This window comes from Arachis hypogaea, chromosome 3, assembly GCF_003086295.3.
Source record: "Arachis hypogaea cultivar Tifrunner chromosome 3, arahy.Tifrunner.gnm2.J5K5, whole genome shotgun sequence".
NCBI lineage: Eukaryota > Viridiplantae > Streptophyta > Magnoliopsida > Fabales > Fabaceae > Arachis > Arachis hypogaea.
Window position 1 is genome coordinate 124,992,455 of NC_092038.1, and position 22,772 is coordinate 125,015,226.

At 38.3% G+C, this 22,772-nt stretch overlaps 1 protein-coding gene across 2 annotated transcripts; it reads left to right on the forward strand.

Annotated features, from left to right (window-relative positions):
* The first annotated feature begins 3,106 nt into the window (after positions 1 to 3,106).
* LOC112791287 (YTH domain-containing protein ECT4) lies at positions 3,107 to 7,720 on the forward strand. 2 transcript variants are annotated; one of them, XM_025834059.2, is made up of 10 exons: positions 3,107 to 3,801; positions 4,241 to 4,317; positions 4,432 to 4,591; positions 4,719 to 4,792; positions 4,902 to 5,217; positions 5,305 to 5,504; positions 5,625 to 6,224; positions 6,301 to 6,513; positions 6,629 to 6,772; positions 6,890 to 7,720. In XM_025834059.2, exons 1-10 carry the CDS (start codon positions 3,774 to 3,776, stop codon positions 7,124 to 7,126), a joined length of 2,049 nt encoding a protein of 682 aa, XP_025689844.1. In that variant the 5' UTR covers positions 3,107 to 3,773; the 3' UTR covers positions 7,127 to 7,720. The 2 variants fall into 2 exon arrangements, with proteins under 2 accessions (XP_025689844.1, XP_025689843.1); XM_025834058.2 differs by having other exon boundaries at positions 3,113 to 3,801; positions 4,902 to 5,226.
* Positions 7,721 to 22,772: the final 15,052 nt, after the last annotated feature.

Sequence of the window (22,772 nt, forward strand, 5' to 3'; positions counted from 1 at the left end):
GCCAACACAGCCGAGCTCCAAGACAATGCCCGGCACTACCCAAAGTCCTGAAGCAGCGGCAACCAACGCAGATGGACCAAGTTGTTCGATTTGTCCGTCATCAGATAGCATCTGATCAGTAACATGATTTAACACCTAGCATACTGTCGGAGGGTCTTTGGGTAGTCCGTCGGCGCCATCTAGCGGACACGATCCCGCAGCCATACAAGTTTCAGCGAGAACGAATCCTTTTTCTACGCTGCCTGCTGTGGAACCACCAGAGGCCTGACACCGAGTAGCCGTTCCACCAACTCCTACGTCTCCATGCAGTACCACCTGTAGAAATCACGAAAACACCCCCAATTGGGTCTCCGTGTGAGCGTAGCTCGAGGTGGTACGCCACGTCTTGCAGATACGGGACGATAGCGTCGGGTGGAGGAAGGATATGATTCACTCGCTGAGGAAGGAGAAGACGAAGCCTCTGACAATTTTTACAATTTTTAAAAAATAAATAATTGGATAGGTCCATCAACATAACAAATTGTCTTCACTATTCTACACATAATCCTAACAGAATCTTACACATATGTACTAGCTGGAGTTATACAGATACGACATTGTCAGTGACTGTTTACTTTCTTAACTAATACATATTTCCTCATTTCGTTACGTGAATTTAAAACATTCAATAAAGCCATTAACAATGTAACCAACAAAGTCTAACTTAACTTAATAATCTAATTATTAAACTTGGCTAGTTACTAACTAAGTTAAAAATTATATAGTAACAACCTAATACAGAAAAAATAAACTAGAGTTCCAAATTTCAATCAGTGACCTATTCCTAGTGATACAATTTGTATTCTAGTTATTGGCAAGTACTCTAACCATGGCTACATATATACATATATATTTATACGGGATTACATAAAAGTTAAGATAATAAAACTAACCTCAAAGTCCTCTACCCCCGCGTAATGCCAAGTCTTATTCAGCTGGTTGATGTTCCGATTACTACCTTTTGCGCGAGTCATCATTGTATTACTCGATAATATAGATAGAAAGGGGTCGAAAGGTTTAAACTGGACCCAAAATCTTGCTGTCAACGACATATATATTTATAGTCGTCCCCAAGTCTTATCTAGTGTAAACAGATAATTTTGAATGTATTTCATTTATTCTGTAAACGAGATATACACATGTGTCTTATTTTATTTACAGCGTAAATGAAATATAAATACGTGCAAAATTACTTCATTTACACTATAAATAATATAAGATTTGGAGACGAATTTTGGTAATAATTTTTAAAATTATTTATTTTAATAATTAATATATTTATTTAAATAAAAAATCTAGAGAAATAGATGATGTTCCTAAACAGTATCGAAATCCGCCTTATGTTAATGGACTAAAAGGGTTAAACGAAACATACACATATGGTCCATTGTTATTGGATGATGGGCTTGACCCCTAATCCGACACTGATCATAAAACTCACGATTTTTTATTCCCTCTTCTTTAATTTAGTTGAACTGAAGTTGTCTAACAATATGTATATATATATATATAATATATATATATATATATATAACAGAAGTTTGAAGATAAGAAAGGTCAATGAAGAAAATTGACCTGAGAGTTGGTCAGTGGCAATTGGCAAAAGATTCAATCAATATCTTTGAGTGGAGTGATAACGAAAAACACTCCCTGATGTAGGTGATTAATAAAATTATTTTTAATATTTAATTTTTCTATTTCTATACACATAGTGTTTAGTGTTTACATTGAATAAAATTCAATGGCAACTGTAAATCTAATTAAAATCCAAATTAAAAATATATCGAAACCGCGAAAATTTTATGTTAGATATAATAAGATATAATAAACCACGAAGATTGGATAAATGATTGAGAATTTTAATTTTTTTAATTACTTTTTCAATATTTCAAAGAATAATAATTTTAAATATATATTATTTTTAAAAAATATAAAAAAATTTAAAAATTTTCTTTATAGAAAAATTAGGAGAATGAATTATTTTTTTTCAAAATATAAATAATAAAATATAATTTATATTATTAAGTTTTTTTATTGAGTTTGGTTTCACATAATATTTCTTAAATTGACAAATTAATAATATACTCAAAACTCTATTTAGTGCTTATTTGGGTATCATTAAGTGAATAAATTTTTTTTTCAATGAAAAAAAGATTCTTTTTTTATTATTTAGTGTGTTTGGTAAATTTTTAGTAGTAAAAATAAAAGTACTAGAAAAATAAAAAAATATTTTTTTTGAGAAGTTACAATTTATATCTTTTTTTAAAAGATATCTTTTTAAAAAAATATTTTTTATGTAATAAATAAACAAAAAGTAGTTTAATATGGCTATACCCAAATACAATTGATAAATAAAAAGATTATTTTATATGAGATATCTAAATATAAAATTATTTTTATTTTTTTATAAGATCTTTTGAAAAAAGATAACGTGAAAAAAGATATTTTTTTTAGAAACTCACTCAAATAAGTTCTTACTTTTTTTTAAGATATTTAAAAAAAGATAATTTAAAAAAATATTTTCTTAAAAATTCACCCAAATAAATTCTTAAAAATTTATTGTTGACATATAAAAGATATAATATAAAAATATAATTTGAATCTTAATACTAAATAATAAATTAATCATTGGACTAATTCAAATTGACTATCAAAACTATTAAACTAATACTTTAATAGTCTCTCCAATTTATTAATTAGTAATAAAAAATTATATCATTTTCTTTTTATAGTATGTTGGACATTTTATTTGACATATGTTTTTTAAATTTAATAAAATATTACGAAACGGCTATTATTGTTGGTGTTGACGTTTTTAGAGATCAAATAATTTAAAATGAATAGTGTTCAATGATTCTTATTCAAATATTTGCTCAAACAGTTCTTCAAATTGTTAAGAAACTTAAGAATTAAGATAGAAAGGAGAAAAAGGCTAACGAAATAACAAATTAATCCAATTTAGTATTCAATGCTTTTAGCCTTTTACACATATATCCAAGAATAAAATAAAATAAGTAATTTATTAAAAAAATTTAAATGGCTAAATATGTTGAATATTTGTGAATTTGGAATAGAGGAAAACATGATATTAGAAGTGATTCACATAAGGTGCCAAAAGAAGAAACCAAAGGAAGGGGTTACCACAAGTCCAGCTGGACGAGGACATCCGTGTCATTTTCCAATTAGGGTTTCCATCTTTCGCCCAAGGGTGCATCTCCAAGATTCAGATCACCAACACTTCTTAACCTCACCCACCGACTTACACCAACACCCGCCACAGACCAATAAGAACCCCAGCCCGCCCCACTTTTAACAAGACAGAGGCCCAATGACCTTCCACCACGTGTTCATATTCACCAATTATAAAGCCCCGATGAGATCACAACTGTGACCTGCGGGTGACGAAGCTCAGAGTGCCAATAGAGAGCGTTGTGGTGCTATTTGAATCACCGCTTTTGGATGAACAAAACCCTCTCTTCCCAAAAACCCAAACCCTTGGCGGCTGCGAGACCCGTTGTTCTCCCTCTCTCTATTTCTTTCTTTTTTTTCTCTTTCTTTCTTTCTTTCTCTCTCCCCTTTAGGGTTTTCTTCGATTTTGGGGCTAAAACCCTCGATTTCGATTCGCGCCGTTCGGGTTCAGATTCGGATTTTGGGAGCGCCTTACTTCTTCTATCTTTGTTGTTCTGCATCCGAAGAACCGAGGGAAGATCTCAGTGGTTTTTTATTTTGGAAGCATGGCCACCGTTGCTAATCCCGCGGATCGTATCCTTTTATCTGCTTTTGGTTCGACTCAGCTGTGAAATTCTTGTTCTTTCTTGTTTCTGTTCTTGATCTGTATTTTCGTATGCTCTGGATTGGGATCGGAGAGTTTTTGTTTTGCTGCGGTGTGTTAGGGTTCTTGTGGTTTTGAATCTTGGTGGTCGATTTTGAGATATGTTCTGTGTTCGTAAAGATTTTCTGGCACTTTTGTGGGTTTGTATATATTATTGATTATACATGGGCGGAATTTCTGCTAGCTATTTAGTATTGACTTTCTACGGCTTACTAATTGACATCCTGGTTGAATTGGGTTGTTTAGGGTTGTCGGTATTGGGGGTTTTCTTGATTTCTATTGTGCTTGTAACTTGTGGCTCTTAGGTATTCGCGCTTAAAACTTTGATTTTGCGAGTGTCTTGTGTTCCTTCACTTTCTTGTTACACAGAAGCAACTGATTTGCTGCAGAAGTTATCGTTAGATACCCAGCCAAAGGCCTTGGAAATCCCAGAGCCTACCAAGAAGGTAAAAAACTTGATTTTTTTTTACAGCTATGTCATAAGATTATTGAAACATGTGCGTGGCAGGTTTTGTGTTGTCTCGGTAAATTGAGTTGACTTTCTAACCATTTTTCTATAGGCCACTGGCAATCAATATGGACCAGTTGATTCGGGGAATGCTGCAAACGGCCAGATCCCTTCATATGATCGGTCTGTAACTCCCGTGTTACAAGATTTCATGGATCCCACCTTGTGTTACCTTCCGAATGGTTACCCGTCCACTGCCTACTACTATGGCGGTAGGTTTGTCTATAGTTATTTCATAATGTTGACTTTTGGATGTGTTGTGAAATTTTGATTGAAATCTGTAAAATGGATAATAGAACAGAATAATTAGAATTCTTATTGACTCTGTTTTTCTTGTAGGTTATGATGGGACTGGTAATGAGTGGGATGACTATTCCAGATATGTGAATACTGAAGGAGTTGATATGACTTCTGTAAGTTCCTCCTATCATTCTTCTGTAAGTGGGATGACTATATTAATGTGGAAATACTTGATAAAATTACTATGTTTTTAACATCAATTTTATTTTTGTTTTCCGCTAGGGTGTTTATGGGGACAACGGTTCTCTATTGTATCATCATGGATATGGATATGCGCCATACAGTCCCTATTCACCAGCAGGCTCCCCAGTTCCAACCATGGGAAATGATGGCCAATTGTATGGACCTCAACACTATCAGTATCCTCCCTATTTTCAGCCATTGACTCCAACCAGTGGACCATTTACACCTACTGCTACCGTCCCTGCTCAAGGTGATGTTCCCACCTCTGTAGCTGCCGATCAGAAACCTCTTCCTGTTCCTGTGGAAGCAGCGAATGGAAATTCTAACAGTGCTGCTAATGGTGGAAGCACTAAAGGTAACAAAGGTGCTGCTCCTTTCTAAGGATAACACTTAAATATTGTGTTTAGTTCAAGTCCTTCATGTGAATTTGGCATTGTGGCAGGTCGTGTACCTACTTCAGGTTATCAGGATCCAAGATTTGGCTTTGATGGAGTTCGTTCCCCTATTCCCTGGCTTGATGCCCCACTATTTTCAGATGGGCAGGCAAGACCTGTTAGCAGCACGACAGTGACTTCCTCAGTATCCGGTGGAAATAATCATGCTTCGAGGAACCAGACTTTCCGCCCCAATTCACAGTTTATGGTATGCATGATATCTTTCAAGTGTGTTTGGATTGGTGCTTGTCTACCTGATTAGTCAGAGGTGTTATTCCGGTTAACTGTTCTATTGATTCTTATCGCATGTTTTGAATTCTCCTTTCAGGGTTTGCACCATCCAAGACCAATGCCCGCCATTGGAGCCACCCATGGTTTCATTAACAGGATGTATCCAAATCCAAACAAATTGTATGGTCAGTATGGAAACACTGTTAGATCGGGAATGGGCTACGGAACACATGGGTATGATTCTCGCACCAATGGACGGTCCTGGTTAGCTGTTGATGGTAAATACAAAACTAGAGGACGAAGTGGTGGTTACTTTGGTTATGGCAGCGAGAACATGGATGGTTTGAATGAACTGAACAGAGGCCCTAGGGCCAAGGGCAACAAGAACCAAAAGGGTTTCACTCCAACAATTTTGGCAGTCAAGGGGCAGAATCTGCCAACAAATCTAAGCACAGATGAGGAAAAAGATAAAACCAGTGGTGTTCCAGACCGTGAGCAATACAACAAAGCTGATTTTCCAGAGGAATATGCTGATGCCAAGTTTTTCATCATCAAGTCTTACAGTGAGGATGATATCCATAAGAGCATTAAGTATAATGTTTGGGCCAGTACACAAAATGGCAACAAGAAGCTTGATGCTGCTTACCAAGAGGCCCAGCAGAAACATCCAGGCTGCCCTGTGTTCCTTTTTTTCTCGGTAAGCATCTTGGTCTTGTCAATATTATTTCTTTATTTGCTCTGCAACTTCTATCTTATGTTAAATTCTTTTGCAGGTTAATACCAGTGGGCAATTCGTTGGGCTTGCAGAGATGGTTGGTCCTGTTGATTTTAACAAGAGTGTAGAGTATTGGCAGCAAGACAAGTGGAATGGTTGTTTCCCTCTCAAATGGCATATTGTTAAGGATGTTCCTAATAATTTGTTAAGGCACATAACCTTGGATAACAATGAGAACAAACCTGTCACCAACAGTAGGGATACGCAAGAGGTAATTGTGGTTCATTATATATTGTTACTGATGAGCTTCTTCTGATAATGTTTCTCTCTTAGATTTGAGCTTATATTACTTGCTTGCTCCTTTTGATTAATCATTCCTCATGCAGGTAATGTTGGAGCCCGGGCTGAAATTGATCAAAATTTTCAAGGAATACGCAAGCAAGACGTGCATTCTGGATGATTTTGGTTTCTACGAGGCCCGTCAGAAGACGATTTTGGAGAAGAAAGCGAAACAACAATTCCCAAAGCAGGCAAGGCATCTTTCTAGCATTCTTGTCTGCTACTCTACTATGTGTTGGTTTTGGAACATGTCTGCATATAACTTGTTATTTTTTGCATATTCTTATTTTTCCTTGAACCTACTACAGGTGTGGGAAGGGAAGCCTACTGAGGAGAAGGTTGAGGTGAATGGAGAAGTTAAAGCACAAAAATCTGATGTTCCCTCGGAATTACTGAAGGAGTCTAGTGTTGCGGAGAAGGACAACAATGGCCACAAACCTTCTGAGAATGGATCTGTTGTTAAAGCTGGTGATGCAGCAAAGGGTGCTAAGCCTGTTGTAGCTGAGAACAAGATTGTAGCCAATGGGGTTGCTAATGGTTGCTAAGCTCTACTGTATTTGACGGTGGCGGTCCAACCCTGAATTCAATGGCCTATGTTGATGTTTAGCAATACGACATTGCTACCTTGTTCCGCCTTTAATGGGTCTGTCATGCCAAATTGTGATTGGTCTGGCAGAGTTAGTTCATAGAATGCTAGCAGCAACCCCTTTTCGCTGGGTTTTGCCTCTACAGTGGTTAGCTCCTAACAGGTTTCCTTACTCCTAGGGTTTTTGGGTTTTAGGTTTCTGCTTAAGGTGGTTTATATCTTTTGGGTTTTGTTTTCCTCTTTCTTTTTAAATTTCTTTTCCCCTTCTCTCTCTATCTCTTTTTCTTTGGTTGGTTGGTTGTTTCCTATCTTGTAAATCTAGATCTACTTTGTTGCAGAGCAGCAGATTGCTTCTGTTACTTACAAGAGAGTTAGGAGCAAGGTGGGAAATATTGAAATATAGTTGTTTTTTCTTTTTCTTATTTTGTTTTCAATTCTAATTTAGTCTGATGAAAGTCTCTCCTTTTGAATGATTGACTTGCTCTTCCTGGGGGAAGAATGCTTGTGGACAATCTTTTTATGGTTATGAAAGTTTACCATTTGATGCACTTAACTATAGTGTTTTAAGTTTTCTAGTTTTTCTTTGGGCCAAAAATCCGAAATACATGCATTTGATTATTTGATACTGAGGAAATGATATGTTTGCACTATGTAGTATTTACTAATTCAAGTAGGACTCCGACCTTTCCTTTTACACCGTTTGCTATTTCATCTATTTACTTTTATGGAAAAAGATCTTCCTTGCTATATTATTTAGAGGGTGCATACTTGAAAGCACCTAAGAAAGAAAATCAAGCAAGGACTGACCAGGATACCAAAATTCACCCGTTCCACATTCAGGAGAATTTTCTCAGGTTTGACGAGAGAAAAATGGAATGTGCTGTCTGTCTAGTTAGTGGGACATGACTGGAATTATATTATTAATTATTCTGTGGGTTTTTGTAATTTTCAATTAGGTTTATATATGTTACAGCTCAAATGGTATCGAGTTTTTCCATTTTTGGTAAAATAAAAAAAATTAGGTTTATATATATATATATTACTAGATTCTTGTACCCTATCAATATCAGGTTATATACTAACATCTGACTGAATAAATTTTTTTGTTTTAAAATAATCATAAAATTTGATCTTATTGATATTCAGTAAAATTTTCTAGACGGACAATACTTATCTTGATTGATTGCTTTGTTGGCTAATTTTTTTTATATTGGCTAAATATAGGTGTAATACATTCTTATGGGAAAATTAGGTGTTTTTTTTTATATGGTGTTTTATTCAAATCGGACGGTCCGATTTGTTTGATAAAAAAAATAAACCACAAATCGGAGGGTCCGATTTGCTTGAAGAATAAAATAAACACGAAATCGGAGGGTCCGATTTGTATTTTTTATTTTTTTTAATTTGTTGAAATGGAAATCGGACGGTCCGATTTTAACTTTTAAATTTTTTTTTATAAATCGGACCGTCCGTATTGTAATTTTAACTTTTTTTATTTTTTTTTCTAACTGAAAACGGAGGATCCGTTTTCTGCTAACACCACATATATATAAAATATCTCTCTTCTCCACATTGTTGTATTACTGCATCCTCTTCTCCATATAAAAAAACAACCTCTTCTCCATATAAAAAAACAAAAGTTCTTGCTTTGTTGAAGGGTGATTTTGTTGTCTTGACTCTTGTAATTATTAATTTGAATTTGATTGAATTTTATTTTTTATAAATCGTTGGATTGAATCAAATTTTAGATTTATTTTTATAACGGATTTAATTTATTATAATATTATTTTATTATTATATTTATAATTATATTTATAATATATTTAATTTATTATATATTTTTATATTATTATATATTATTATTTAATAAATATTTTATGTTTAAAATGTAATTATTTATTTTAATTAATTTATAATTTTATTTTTATTGTTATGTTATCATTGTTTTTTAAAATATTATTAAGATTTGTTATGTCAATGTTAGTTATTTAAAATTTGGTGTTGATATTTGTTATATATATCAATGTTAGTTATTTAAAATTTGGTGTTGATATTTGTTATATATATATATATATATATATATATATATATATAATCTTTTTACAAAATTACAAATTTAATCCGATCTAAACTGTTTGACATTAGATGGGATCGAATTGGATTTTTTTTAAAATTTATCCCATCCAAACCATAATTAGTGTTCGAATAAATTTTTGACTCAAATTTGATCTAAATCCTACCACAAATACTCTTAATTCACGTAATGCCTTGTGTTTGTATTTTGAGTGAACCCCACCCCTTTCCCCTCTTCTTCTCTCTTCCTTTCTTCCTTTCTTCTCGGTCGAGTACTCTCCCAATGAAGAGAGGAGCCATAAAGGAAAGAAAGCTAAGCCTAATAATTGACATACAAGAACTTACATTTGAACTAAAATCAATAATCTTAAAAAGATATATGGAGTAGATAACTTGAAAGAAGGTTGTCACCAATTGTTTTCGAGATTCTAATTTCTCCAATCGCAATAAATAATTTGTATAGTTTCTTTGTCTTCCCCATAATCATTATACAAGGTACCAGCGGTCCCATTTTTCATATTCACTAATCTTATCAACGATGTAACTTTTCATTTATTTGTAGCGTATAACCAATATTTAGAATATTTTGATATCGAATATACCGAATATATTATATAATTTCGTAGATAAAATCCATTAGTGATTACGTATTATTTTTATTATATAATAACTCTTTTCCCTTCTGAATTCATTGGATTCAAGGGACGAAAAAACACTAACAAAATAATAAATTAGTTCACAACGCCGCTTTCCTTTTATTCATATTGATACAACTCTTAGAACGTAGAAAAGGGATATGAATTAAGTGAGGAATATTAATTAATTGCATATAAATATTAAGAAAAATTATAAGATCATAACAAACGTTATTGTAACTTGTGATTGCAAGACAAAAAAGGAAGAACAATGGTTAGAAAGGGTGTGATACAAGCAATTACAATGCTAATGATTGGAATAATTATTTGTTCTGCAAATGCTGAATTTCATTACACTGCTGTTGAAAGTCCTTGGACTAAAATGTCTTATCATATTACATCATCTAAGCTCCGAGAGTGCCTTGCAAAATGCGAGAAAATGTATGCAAATGATACAATAAAGGTGAAATCTTGCAAAAAGCAATGTCGCCTTAATCATTGTCTCGCCGAATGCCGAAGTCGCTATGCAAATAACGAGCCAGAAAAATAGGAATGCGCTAAACATTGCTATGCTGTTTATGGTTAGTGTTTTAGGAAAAATTTTCAAATATTTCTGAACAGTAATTCAATAATTTTAATAGTTAATTTTAATTAATATATATTATAGCAAGAATTTTAAATATTTTTGAAACACTAGTATTTCATTAGTTTTGGCAGTTGATTTTAATTATAAAAAAATATACATAATATATTAATTGAAATTAATGATTAAAATTACTAGAATACTGATATTTTAAAAATATTTAATTTTTTTTATATTATCTATTTTTTATATTTGAGATCAACGGCTAAAATTATTAAAACATCAATGTTCTAGAAATATTTAAAATTCTTCCTATACTTTAGTAATGATAATTTTTTAAGTTATTATTGTCTATTTTCTTTGAATGTATAATGTGATATTTACTTTCTTGTCATGAATTTTAGTTATTTTTAAGTTTCAACAAGTGTAATAACCTGTATTATGCACACGATAAAATTGAAATTATAATTTTAAGTTATTTAACTAAAAATTGATGTGAATTGTAATAATTTTTTTAAACAAGTGACATGATGTGTATTGTTCTTTTTTTTTTAAATCTAATGTTAAGGGTATTAATTCAAATATGGTTATTAATATTTTTAATTAATCTATTTTGTTCAGTAAGTTAGATATAATATATCTAATGCCAAATTAAATCAGTGAGTAACAATTAAATCCACAATCAAATATTTATATGTTTCTTTAGTTTTAAAAAAAAATCAGAACAAAATCAACTCAAAACAAAAAACTGTAAATAACACATCTCTAATATGTTGCTGAAACAATAATTTAGTTTGTTGTTATCAAATACTATTATAATGATATGAAATAACATTATATTGAAAAATTAGATGCGTAATTGTTTTCAAATAAATAATAAATAATTTAAAATCAGTAAAAAGCCTCAATAAATTAGATATTCTTAAATTATGAACGTGGAATAATGTGTACTTCCAAGATTTTTCCAGGATAAAATCCTTTCAGTGTTTCAATGGTTACACAAACTGTTTCCCAACTTTTTTTAGTTTAAATTATAATAGTGTCACCAAACTATTACATTTTTAAAAAAATGATGTTGTTACGGTGGGTAACCGGAGATTAATGGGCTGGATGGCGTTGGTTGGCCCAAACGTATGAAGGAGGAGGCTTTCAAGCGGATCTGCTACTCGGGGGCCTCCGTCCGACTTGTGCGTATGAAGGAATGTGGGGTGGTACCTGCAAAGACACTCCAATGCCTAAGTCAGTAAGGGTGTGAGCAGGTCTAGAGAGTATTGGGACTTGGAGATACCTGAGGGGTGTCAGTGTATTTATAGTGGTGAACCAATAACCACCGTTGGAGTAGTGCCACCTTTTTAGGGTGTTAACCGTCCCATTATCTTAGGGAGGTTAGGATATGGCTCTTGGAAGTGGTTAGAGAGATTCTAGGGGCAGTTACTCATTTGAATGAGTGTTTATCTGCCAGCTAACCCTCGTGCCCGACTTCTTTAGAGCAAGTCGTGGTGAGAACCGACTTCATAGGACGAAGGTTGGTATTGGGTAAGGCTCAATCCGTGAGATTAGGCCTTTTGTTTGGACCTGGGCCTTTACTGTTGGGTCAGGGTATGAACAGTGCCCCTACTCGAGCCCAATTTTCTTTTCAAGATGTGGGTTCGAGTGTTCTACTTGGGGTCGTAGTCGACTTGTTGGAGGACCGACATGATGGTCTGAAACCGACGTGACTTTTCGTAGCCTTAAGCGTCGTGTTCGTTAGGAATGTACGTAGGGATTGATGGTCTTGGTAACGGTGCATTCTCATTAATGACTGCCCCGCTTTTACCATTGTGCCCCTAGCATATTTATAAATACTTTCCCTCTCTTTCGTTGTTTCGTTTTTGCGATTTTCAAATTTCTTCTTCCTTTGTTCGTGCTGCATTCTTGTGTTCGAAGACTTTCGCTTCTTCCAACCTTCATTTTCAGATAAAGGTTAGCTTTTTCTTCTTCTGTAACATGCCTTATATTTGCATGCTTTTATTTTGTAGATAAGTAGGTTGGTTTGTAGATTTCTGTTTGGTTCCGTATTCCCTCCCTTTAGAGACCGTAATTTTTTTTTGATTTTTCTTTTCTTTTTTCCTTGTAGGTTTTTGTCACCTTTTTTAAGAAAAGAAATGGCTTCCGTAGATATCCTTTCCCAGTGGGTCGATGTCACAGTCCTAGGGGAGGAACCTTCGGTTGATACTGAGTTTATCACCCACCTTCGTACCCGCCACAGAATTTGTACTTCTGAGGAGGATGAGCCGAAGTATGAGTTGGTAGTCCCGGGTCCAGAAGACCGGGTTTGCTTCGGGAGGGCCAATGAGGCGGCCCCTCATTTTTTCTTTATGTATGAGTGCATGGTCACCCGTTTGGGTGTTTTTCTTCCATTTTCAGATTTCGAGATGTCTGTGTTGCGTCATTGCCGAGTTGCCCCTACTCAACTTCACACCAATTCTTGGGGTTTTCTGAAAATTTACCAATTTATTAGTCACGCTTTGGACTTTCCAACCTCTTTGAGGATTTTCTTCTATCTTTTCCACATGACTAAGCCCTTCAGTGGGCTAAATAACAAGCAGCAATGGGTGTCTTTCCGAGCCATACAAGGTCGGAGAATTTTCACCCTTTTTGACGAATCCTTCCATGACTTCAAAAATTATTTTTTCAAAGTTCAAGCTGTAGAGGGTCACCACCCCTTTTTCTTGGATGAGAGTTCTTCCCCTCGCTTTTCCCTGTATTGGTTGGAGGCCTCCCCCTGTGAGAAGTATGGTCTGGACGACCTGGACGAGGTGGAGGCGGCCATTGTGGGATTTTTCCGAGAAGTGTGGGGGAGGGCCCCATACTTGGATACTAGAAAATTTCTCCAGGGATCGCCGACTTTTGTTCGGTCGCAACTAGGTAGCTTATATATATTTCTTATTTCCGACTTATATCCGCCGACTTGAGGTGTGCCGACTTGTTGTTTTTGCTAATTATTTCTTTTGCAGATATGGCGAGGAAGAATGCTCAGGAATCTTACCAGAGAGTCCAGGAGGCTAAGGCAAGGTCTCGGGCCAGGACTGGTGGCGCCAGGGCGATCGTCTCTCCTCCTCCTCCTCCTCCCCAGAACACGGGGACTCCTTTCCAGACCATTGTGATTTATTCTTCGGCTTTGTCTCGGCCGCTCCCATCCGCCCGACTTCTTCCTGAGCCAGAGAAGAAGAAGCGCAAGATTTTAGAGTCTGGCTCTTTTTTTGACGGTGGGGTTAAGGCGGATGCTCTTGCATTCGTCCAAAAGAACATCTACCCTCATATAAGTATGGATGATGTCTCTGTTCGGAACCACCTTACTACTCTGGCTGAGGAGAGTCTCAGGGCGGCGGGTGTTTGTGGCAAACTCTTAGATATTTTTGAGAAGACTCCTCTCAGCTCTTTGGGGTTAACCTCGAAGGTTGAGGAGCTGGAAGGAAGGCTTCTTACTTATCAAGAGCAGGAGAGGGAGTTGAAGGAGGAGATCGCCAAGCTGAGGGAGGAGAGAGATAGCCTTCGGGAGAAGGAGAGTAAGTTGCAGGCCCAATGCAATATGGAGGCGGGTTTGAGGAAAGCAGCACAGGAGAGTTACCAGAGTTTATTTCAAGATCTTGTGTCTGTGAGGAAGGATCTGCTGAATTCTCGGAATGCATATGCCGAGTTGGAGGACTCTATTGCTGAGGGGGCCGAGGAGGCTTGGAGGATTTTTAAGGAGCAAGTCGGAGTCATCGCTCCTGACTTGGATCTTTCTCCTTTGGATCCTGACAAAGTTGTTATCGACGGTGCCATAGTGGATCCCCTGCTCCCTGATCGTTTCCGAGTCAGAATTGAAGACTCGGGGGCAGAGGATTATTGAGTCCCCTCCTCGCTCGAATGACGCTTCGGGTTCTTCCTAGGTTCCTCCGACTTCCTCTTCATCTCCTATGGATGCCTCTCTTCTCGGTCCTGGTGGCGCTCCTCCTGACTCTGGTGGTGGTGATCCGTCTACTCCTCTTCCAAAAAAGTAATTTGTTTGCTATTTGGGGGCCTGGCCTGTGGGTCCCCCCTTTTTTTGAACTCTTTATTTGTTTTTGGTGGTGTTTGAACAATTTACTTTTGGCCTTTTAAGGCCGTAAACAAAACGCTAAAAATACCCTTTTTTAATAAGGGTTTAAGTTAAAAAATAAATACACTTTTTTGGATAAGGGTTTAAGTTACCTTATGCGTGCATGCTTTTCTGCTTTTGATATTTTTAGGAAGTCTTTTCGACTTTTTCCTAAAAACATTTTATTTGACTTGTCTGTTCTTCTGAGCTTTTTTCGCTTTAAGAACCTTGGACAGTCTTTTCAATAGTTTTTTGATCTCTTTTTTCGCTTATTCCTCTATACTCAACTCTGTGATTTTATTGAGTTTTTATGACTTTAGGTTATTTTTGTGATGCGTTTTTTCTTCTACTCAGTTTTTCATTTCGACTTATGGGTCGGAGTGTTTCCGAGTTTCTTACGATCAACTTTTATAACATCTTTACGCCGACTTGTACCTCGTCGTTTTATCTTGACGACCATCTAGGTCGGTTCATGGGATTTTCACGTTTTGTCGAGCTTAAGTCGGCACGTTTCGTAGAAAGAAAGAGAAAACAAGAAATGAATTTATAAGAGATATTTGTAAGATGAAAAAGATCTTTATTAATTGGGGAAGGTACTTTATTGCTACTAAGGGTTTTCGACAATCTATCTCCCTTAGCCCCTACTATGATGCCTCGTTAAAAACCCATCTCCAGAAAAAACCCTTTTATTTTGGGGAAAAAATCATGAAGTTGGGAAAAGAGTACATCAGGGAGTAGAGTTCGCTTTTAACTGTAGTACCTTTTCATATTACAAGCATGCCACGACCTCGGTAACTCGGTGCCGTTCAGGTCGGTCACTTTATAATAGCCTTTTCCTAAGACCTCATCGATTTTGTATGGTCCCTTCCAATTTGCAGCGAGCTTTCCTTCCCCTGATTTGTTGACTCCAATGTCGTTTCTGATCAAGACCAAGTCACTTGGGGTGAATGTTCTTCGAATGACTTTTTTGTTATATCTTCTGGTCATCCTTTGTTTCAGCGCTGCTTCTCTTATCTGAGCTTGTTCTCGTACTTCGGGGAGCAGGTCGAGCTCTTCTTTGTGCCCCTGTATATTCCCGATCTCGTCGTGGAGAGTCACCCTTGGGCTTTGTTCATTGATTTCTATTGGTATCATGGCTTCTACGCCATAGACCAGTCGGAAGGGCGTTTCTCCAGTGGCGGATTGGGGGGTTGTCCTGTAAGCCCATAGCACTTGTGGGAGCTCTTCAGCCCATGCTCCTTTTGCATCTTGTAATCTTTTCTTCAGCTCTGCCAGTATGACTTTGTTGGCTGCCTCGGCTTGCCCATTGGCTTGCGGGTGCTCCACCGAGGTGAACTGGTGTTTGATTTTCATACTGGCTACTAGGCTTCTAAAGGTAGAGTCGGTGAACTGGGTTCCATTGTCTGTAGAAATGGAATGAGGTATTCCATATCTCGTGATGATATTTTTGTAGAGAAACCTCCGACTTCTTTGAGCAGTGATGGTGGTCAATGGTTCTGCTTCTATCCACTTTGTGAAGTAATCTATTCCCACGATCAGGTATTTGACTTGTTCTGGCGCCTGGGGAAAAGGACCTAACAAATCCATTCCCCATTTTGCAAAGGGCCATGGAGAAGTGATACTGATGAGCTCCTCCGGGGGAGCCACATGGAAATTTGCATGCATCTGGCATGGTTGGCACTTTTTCACAAATTCTGTGGCATCTTTCTGCAAGGTCGGCCAGTAGAATCCAGCTCGGATCACTTTCTTGGCTAGTGACCTTGCTTCGAGATGGTTTTCGCAGATCCCACTATGAACTTCTTCTAATACCTCGGTGGTTCTTGAGGTTGGTACGCACTTTAACAATGGTGTTGATATCCCCCTTCTGTAGAGAATATTCCTTACCAAAGTGTAGTGTTGTGCTTCCCTCCGGATTTTCTTGGCCTCTTTTTCCTCTTTTGGAAGGATGTCAAATTTTATGTAATCGACCAAAGGGTTCATCCATCCGAGGTTCAATCTGGCTACCTCAAGGACCTCTTGTTTATCTTCTACTTTTACCACGGAGGGTTCCTGGAGAGTTTCTTGGATCAGGCTTCTGTTATTCCCTCCTGGCTTGGTACTTGCTAACTTGGATAGGGCGTCTGCTCTGCTGTTTAGATCCCGAGTTATGTGTTTGACCTCGGTTTCTGCAAAGCGCCCAAGGTGCTCCAGAGTTTTCTCCAAGTACCTCTTCATATTTGGGTCCTTTGCCTGATACCCTCCACTTATCTGGGAGGTCACCACTTGTGAGTCGCTGTATATCATCACCTTTGTAGCACCGACTTCTTCCGCCAGCTTCAATCCAGCAATCAAGACTTCATACTCTGCCTGATTATTTGAAGCTGGGAATTCAAATTTGAGGGAAACCTCTATCTGGATTCCTCTTTCATCTGCCAATATTATGCCTGCACAGCTTCCTGTTTTGTTTGAGGATCCATCTACATAGAGTTTCCACGTAGTTTGCTTTTTCTCTTGATCTCCTGCGTATTCTGCAATGAAGTCGGTGAGGCACTAGGCTTTAATTGCCGTCCGAGTTTCATACCTCAAGTCGAACTCGGAGAGTTCTATTGCCCATTGAACCATTCTCCCTGCAACATCCGTCTTTTGGAGGATTTGCTTCATGGGTTGGTTCGTGCGGACTCTTATTGTGTGAGCTTGAAAGTAAGGCCGTAGCCTTCGTGAGGCTACTACTAAGGAGTAGGCAAACTTCTCTAGTTTGTGGTACCTTAGCTCGGGGTCTTGTAGAACTTTACTAATGAAATATTCTGGGTACTAACCGGCCTCGTCTTCTCTTATCAGGGCCGATGAGACGGCCTTGTCTGCTACAGATAAGTATAGGACGAGGTCTTCTCCAGCTATAGGTCGAGTCAAAATAGGAGGTTGGCTCAAGAATCTTTTGAACTCCTGGAACGCCTCTTCGCATTCAGGAGTCCATTCGAACTGACATCCCTTTCTCAATAAGGAGAACAGTGGAAGGGATTTTAGTGCTGATCCTGCCAAAAATCTGGAAAGGGTTGCAAGTCGGCCATTTAGTTGCTGGACCTCTCTCAAACAAGTCGGGCTTTTCATCTCCAGGATAGCTCTACACTTATCAGGATTAGCTTCAATCCCTCTTTGTGTTAGCATAAACCCTAGGAATTTTCCTGCCTCTACCGCGAAGGCACACTTTGCGGGATTTAGTCTCATCTCGTGTAACCTTATGGTGTCAAAGACTCGCGAGAGGTCTAATAAGAGGTCGACTTCTTTCTTGGTTTTCACTAGCATGTCGTCGACGTATACTTCCATTAGGCTCCCAAGGTGAGGAGCAAACACTTTGTTCATCAGCCTTTGGTATGTGGCCCCTGCATTTTTTAATCCAAATGGCATGACCCCATAGCAAAAATTTGCTCTGGGCGTGATGAAGGATGTCTTTTCCTGATCTGGCTCATACATCGGGATTTGATTATACCCCGAGTAGGCGTCCATGAACGACAAGTATTGATACCCCGAGCTGGAGTCTACTAGAGTATCAATACTTGGCAGTGGATAAGGGTCCTTAGGACATGCCTTATTCAAGTCGGTATAGTCGACACACATTCTCCATTTGCCATTTTGTTTTTTGACTAGCACTACATTGGCTAGCCATGTTGGGTACTTGACTTCTCTGATGAAGCCAGCCTCTAGGAGCGCCTGTACTTGTTCTTCTACTACTAGGGCTTGTTCTGGGCCGATCTTGCGTCTTCTTTGTTGTACAGGTTGGGACCCTGGGTAGATCGAGAGCTTATGGGACATGAGCTCGGGGTTTATCCCAAGCATGTCGGAGGCCTTCCAGGCAAAGAGGTCGGAATTGTCTCTTAGGAGCTTAGTCAATTCTTGTTTTAGGGTTCCCCCTAGGTTGGCTCCTATGTGAGTATTTTTTCCTTCCTCTTCGCTGACCTGTATCTCTTCGATTTTTCCTCCCGGCTGTGGTCGCAGTTCTTCTCTAGCCCTTGCACCACCGAGCTCTATTGTGTGAACCTCTCTGCCTTTTTCTCTCAGGTTTAGGCTTTCATTGTAGCATTTCCTAGCCAACTTCTGATCTCCCCTTATCGTTGTTATCCCCGCTGAAGTCGGGAATTTCATACAAAGGTGGGAAGTAGATACCACTGCTCCGAGTCGATTAAGGGTGGCTCTGCCGATTAAAGCATTATATGCTGACCCCACATTGATGACTATGAAGTCTATACTCAGAGTCTTTGATTTTTCCCCTTTCCAAAAGTGGTGTGGAGGGGCAGAAATCCCAGTGGTTTTATTGGCGTGTCACCTAATCCGTACAAGGCGTCGGGGTAGGCTCTTAATTCTTTTTCATCCAACCCTAGTTTGTCAAAAGCGGGCTTAAAAAGGATGTCCGCTGAGCTTCCTTTGTCTACTAGGGTTCTATGGAGATGGGCATTTGCTAGGATCATAGTTATTACTACTGGATCATCGTGTCCAGGGATTATTCCTTGCCCATCCTCTTTTGTGAATGAAATGGTAGGGAGGTCGGATGATTCTCCTCCGACCTGGTAGACTCTCTTGAGATGTCTTTTGCGAGAGGATTTGGTGAGTCCCCCTCCTGTGAACCCCCCTGAGATCATATGGATATGTCTCTCCGGAGTCTGTGGTGGTGGGTCTCTTCTGTCCATATCCTCTCGCTTTCTCTTCCCATGACTGTCCGACCTTTCTATGAGATATCTGTCAAGCCGACCTTCTCTAGCCCGCTTTTCTATCACATTTTTAAGGTCGTAGCAGTCGTTTGTGGAGTGACCATATATTTTATGGTATTCACAGTAGTCGCTGCGGCTCCCCCCTTTTTTGTTTTTAATGGGTCTGGGAGGTGGCAGTCTTTCAGTATTGCAGATCTCTCTGTATACATCCACTATAGAAACTTTTAGAGGAGTATAAGAGTGATACTTCCTTGGTCTATCGAGACCGAGTTCTTCCTTCTTCTTAGTTTCCCTCTCCCTCTCTTTTGTTGAGGGAGGGTGCCCAGGTCGCCAACTCAGGTCTCTTAGCTTAGCATTTTCCTCCATGTTGATGTACTTTTAAGCTCTTTCCTGCACATCACTTAAGGAGATGGGGTGTCTTTTGGATATGGACTGTGAGAAGGGACCTTCTCTAAGCCCATTGACTAACCCCATTATTACTGCCTCGGTGGGTAGGTCTTGAATCTCTAAACATGCTTTGTTGAACCTTTCCATATAGGCTCGTAGGGATTCTTCGACCTCCTGCTTTATTCCCAGGAGGCTCGGCGCATGTTTCACCTTGTCTTTCTGGATAGAGAACCTCATCAAAAAATTCCTCGAGAGGTCTTCAAAACTGGTGACCGACCTTGGAAGGAGGCTGTCGAACCACTTCATCGCTGCTTTCGATAGGGTGGTCGGGAAAGCTTTGCATCGCGTAGCGTCAGAAGCATCAGCTAGGTACATCCGACTTTTGAAATTGCTTAAGTGATGCTTCGGATCCGTGGTTCCGTCATAGAGGTCCATATCGGGGCTTTTGAAGTTCCTTGGAACTTTTGCCCTCATTATGTCCTCACTAAAAGGATCCTCTCCTCCTAGGGGCGGTTTTTCTCGTTCGTCACGGGAGTTTCGACCTTTGAGGGAGGATTCTAACTGCAAGAGTTTTCTTTCTAACTCTTTTCGTCGTTCCATCTCCTCTTTTAGGTTCTTTTCAGTCTCCCTCTGTCGCTCCCATTCCTGTTCTAACTGTTTTAGGCGACTTTGGTGGACGTGGACTAATCCCATGAGTTCAGTTGCATGGGATGGTCCATCTTTCTCTGATTCGCGCCCCTCTGAAGAATTCGCCTTCGGATTTTTTACTCCGGAGGTACCTTCTCTGTGCTGATCGTTGGTTCCCTGGTGAAGGGTCAAGTCTGCATCATTGTTTCCGGTGTTAAGATTCTCTTGTTCAAAATCTGATTCCACATGACCCTCTTCGGGGGATCTATCCGCCATCACTGGTCGATCTCTCGGGTCCCCGGCAACGGCGCCAATGTTACGGTGGGTAACCGGAGATTAATGGGGTGGATGGCGTTGGTTGGCCCAAACGTATGAAGGAGGAGGCTTTCAAGCGGATCTGCTACTCGGGGGCCTCCGTCCGACTTGTGCGTATGAAGGAATGGGGGTGGTACCTGCAAAGACCCTCCAATGCCTAAGTCAGCAAGGGTGTGAGCAGGTCTAGAGAGTATTGGGACTTGGAGATACCTAAGGGGTGTCAGTGTATTTATAGTGGTGAACCAATAACCACCGTTGGAGTAGTGCCAGCTTTTTAGGGTGTTAACCGTCCCATTATCTTAGGGAGGTTAGGATATGGCTCTTGGAAGTGGTTAGAGAGATTCTAGGGGCAGTTACTCATTTGAATGAGTGTTTATCTGCTAGCTAATCCTTGTGCCCGACTTCTTTAGAGCAAGTCGTGGTGAGAACCGACTTCATAGGACGAAGGTTGGTATTGGGTAAGGCTCAATCCGTGGGATTAGGCCTTTTGTTTGGACCTGGGCCTTTACTGTTGGGGAAGGGTATGAACAGATGTATAATAAAATTTTATAATTTAATCAAAATGTATAAAAATCTCTATAAGAACTTTAATCTCAAATTATTTTGTATTGAGTCTTTTTCAAGAAATTCTCTTGCATTGAACAGAAAACTCTTTTCTCAATTTGTGCAACTCGGGTTGGTGTTCCAATCTCAATAAACGACGATATCTTATATTTGAACGTAATAAAATTAGCAAAACAATCTTAGAGATACAATTATTATTGACTTTAAGAAATATTTATTTTTTATGGTGACAAATATTATTTGATTAAATCTGAAAACTCAAATGTTTGTTTATTGAGCATATTATTGTATAAGCCCATTTTGATAGTGCAATGAGCTAATGGCAACACCATAGTGCATTAATGGTGTTATTGGTGCAGATCTGTGATTGGTTAGGTTAAGTACTTGGACAAGCCTCAAACACGTCAAACAAACTTCATAAAAGATAAACATGCTGATATGTGGAAGTAATAGTGGGTCCTAAGATGTGTTTAGAGTCAATTCTCTCTCAGGGAGATTGAAGTAGAACTCTGGTTCTAATCCTTGTGAGGTTAGCCTCATCAAAATATTTTTTCAATAACCAACATTTTCATTTTACTCCCAATATATATCATTGGTGCACGAAATTGATTGCGCAATATTTACACAGATAGAATAAAATTTAAACAAAACATAATGAAAATTATATGAAAATGATGTCAAAAAGCGTATAAAATATCCGCTCATCAATCATCCAACCTAATCCCAAACCTTCTACCCCCAATTTTCACTTATACAAACAAACACTAGCCTCTCCACTTCAATGTAACACATAACTACCAGATTTTCTTTTACACCATCAAACCAAACACATGAAATCCCACAGTAACCTACAACATCACGAAGAAGGGTCAGCAAGCTAGCAAAGAGTCATAGCAAAGGCAACATATGAACTACAACAGATTACAAGAATGACTATCACAATTAACAAAAAGGAAAAGAAGGAATATAGATAAGACTGCATCAACCTAGTGGGTAAAATAGAAGCAGATAGAAAAATCAACTTCAAGAAAGTAAAAATGCACTTCTGAACATATGAAAAAACCTGGAGGATATCTTCATTTCTGAAGTACCGAAGAACAAACTACTAGTTAGCTTCAGGGACTAGGAAAGAGGGTTGCGAATTCTTAAGAGGAGCCTTGGTGTGTCAAAGGCCACCTCCTTAACCTGCAGTTATGGGGGCAAAATGCGGCAATTTATGAAGTTAGTCACGAGTTTATGTATTTTTGGATACAAATACATGGAGGTCCTTTCAAATACATGAAAAGAGATACTGCAGAGACCATTGGCGATATGCTTGGAATAGTGGAGGATCCGAAAAGGAAAAATGTCTTTGTCAGAACCTTCCTAAGATTTAGAGTGGCCATAAACATTTCAAAATCCTTTCCTACGGGTTTGTAGATGACTAGAGAACAACGACAAAAAATATGGATAGAGTTCAACTATGAAAGACTCCAAGATTGCTAGTGCATGAGATGTGGTATCATAGGACATGAAAAAAAAAAGAATGTAAAAACGAGCTGACAATGTTTAGCTGGGATCCTTTGAGACCCAGATATGAACCAGGGTTGGGAGTGAGCTCAGTTAGAGTAGTTTTCAATAGAAGGACGAGGAGGAAT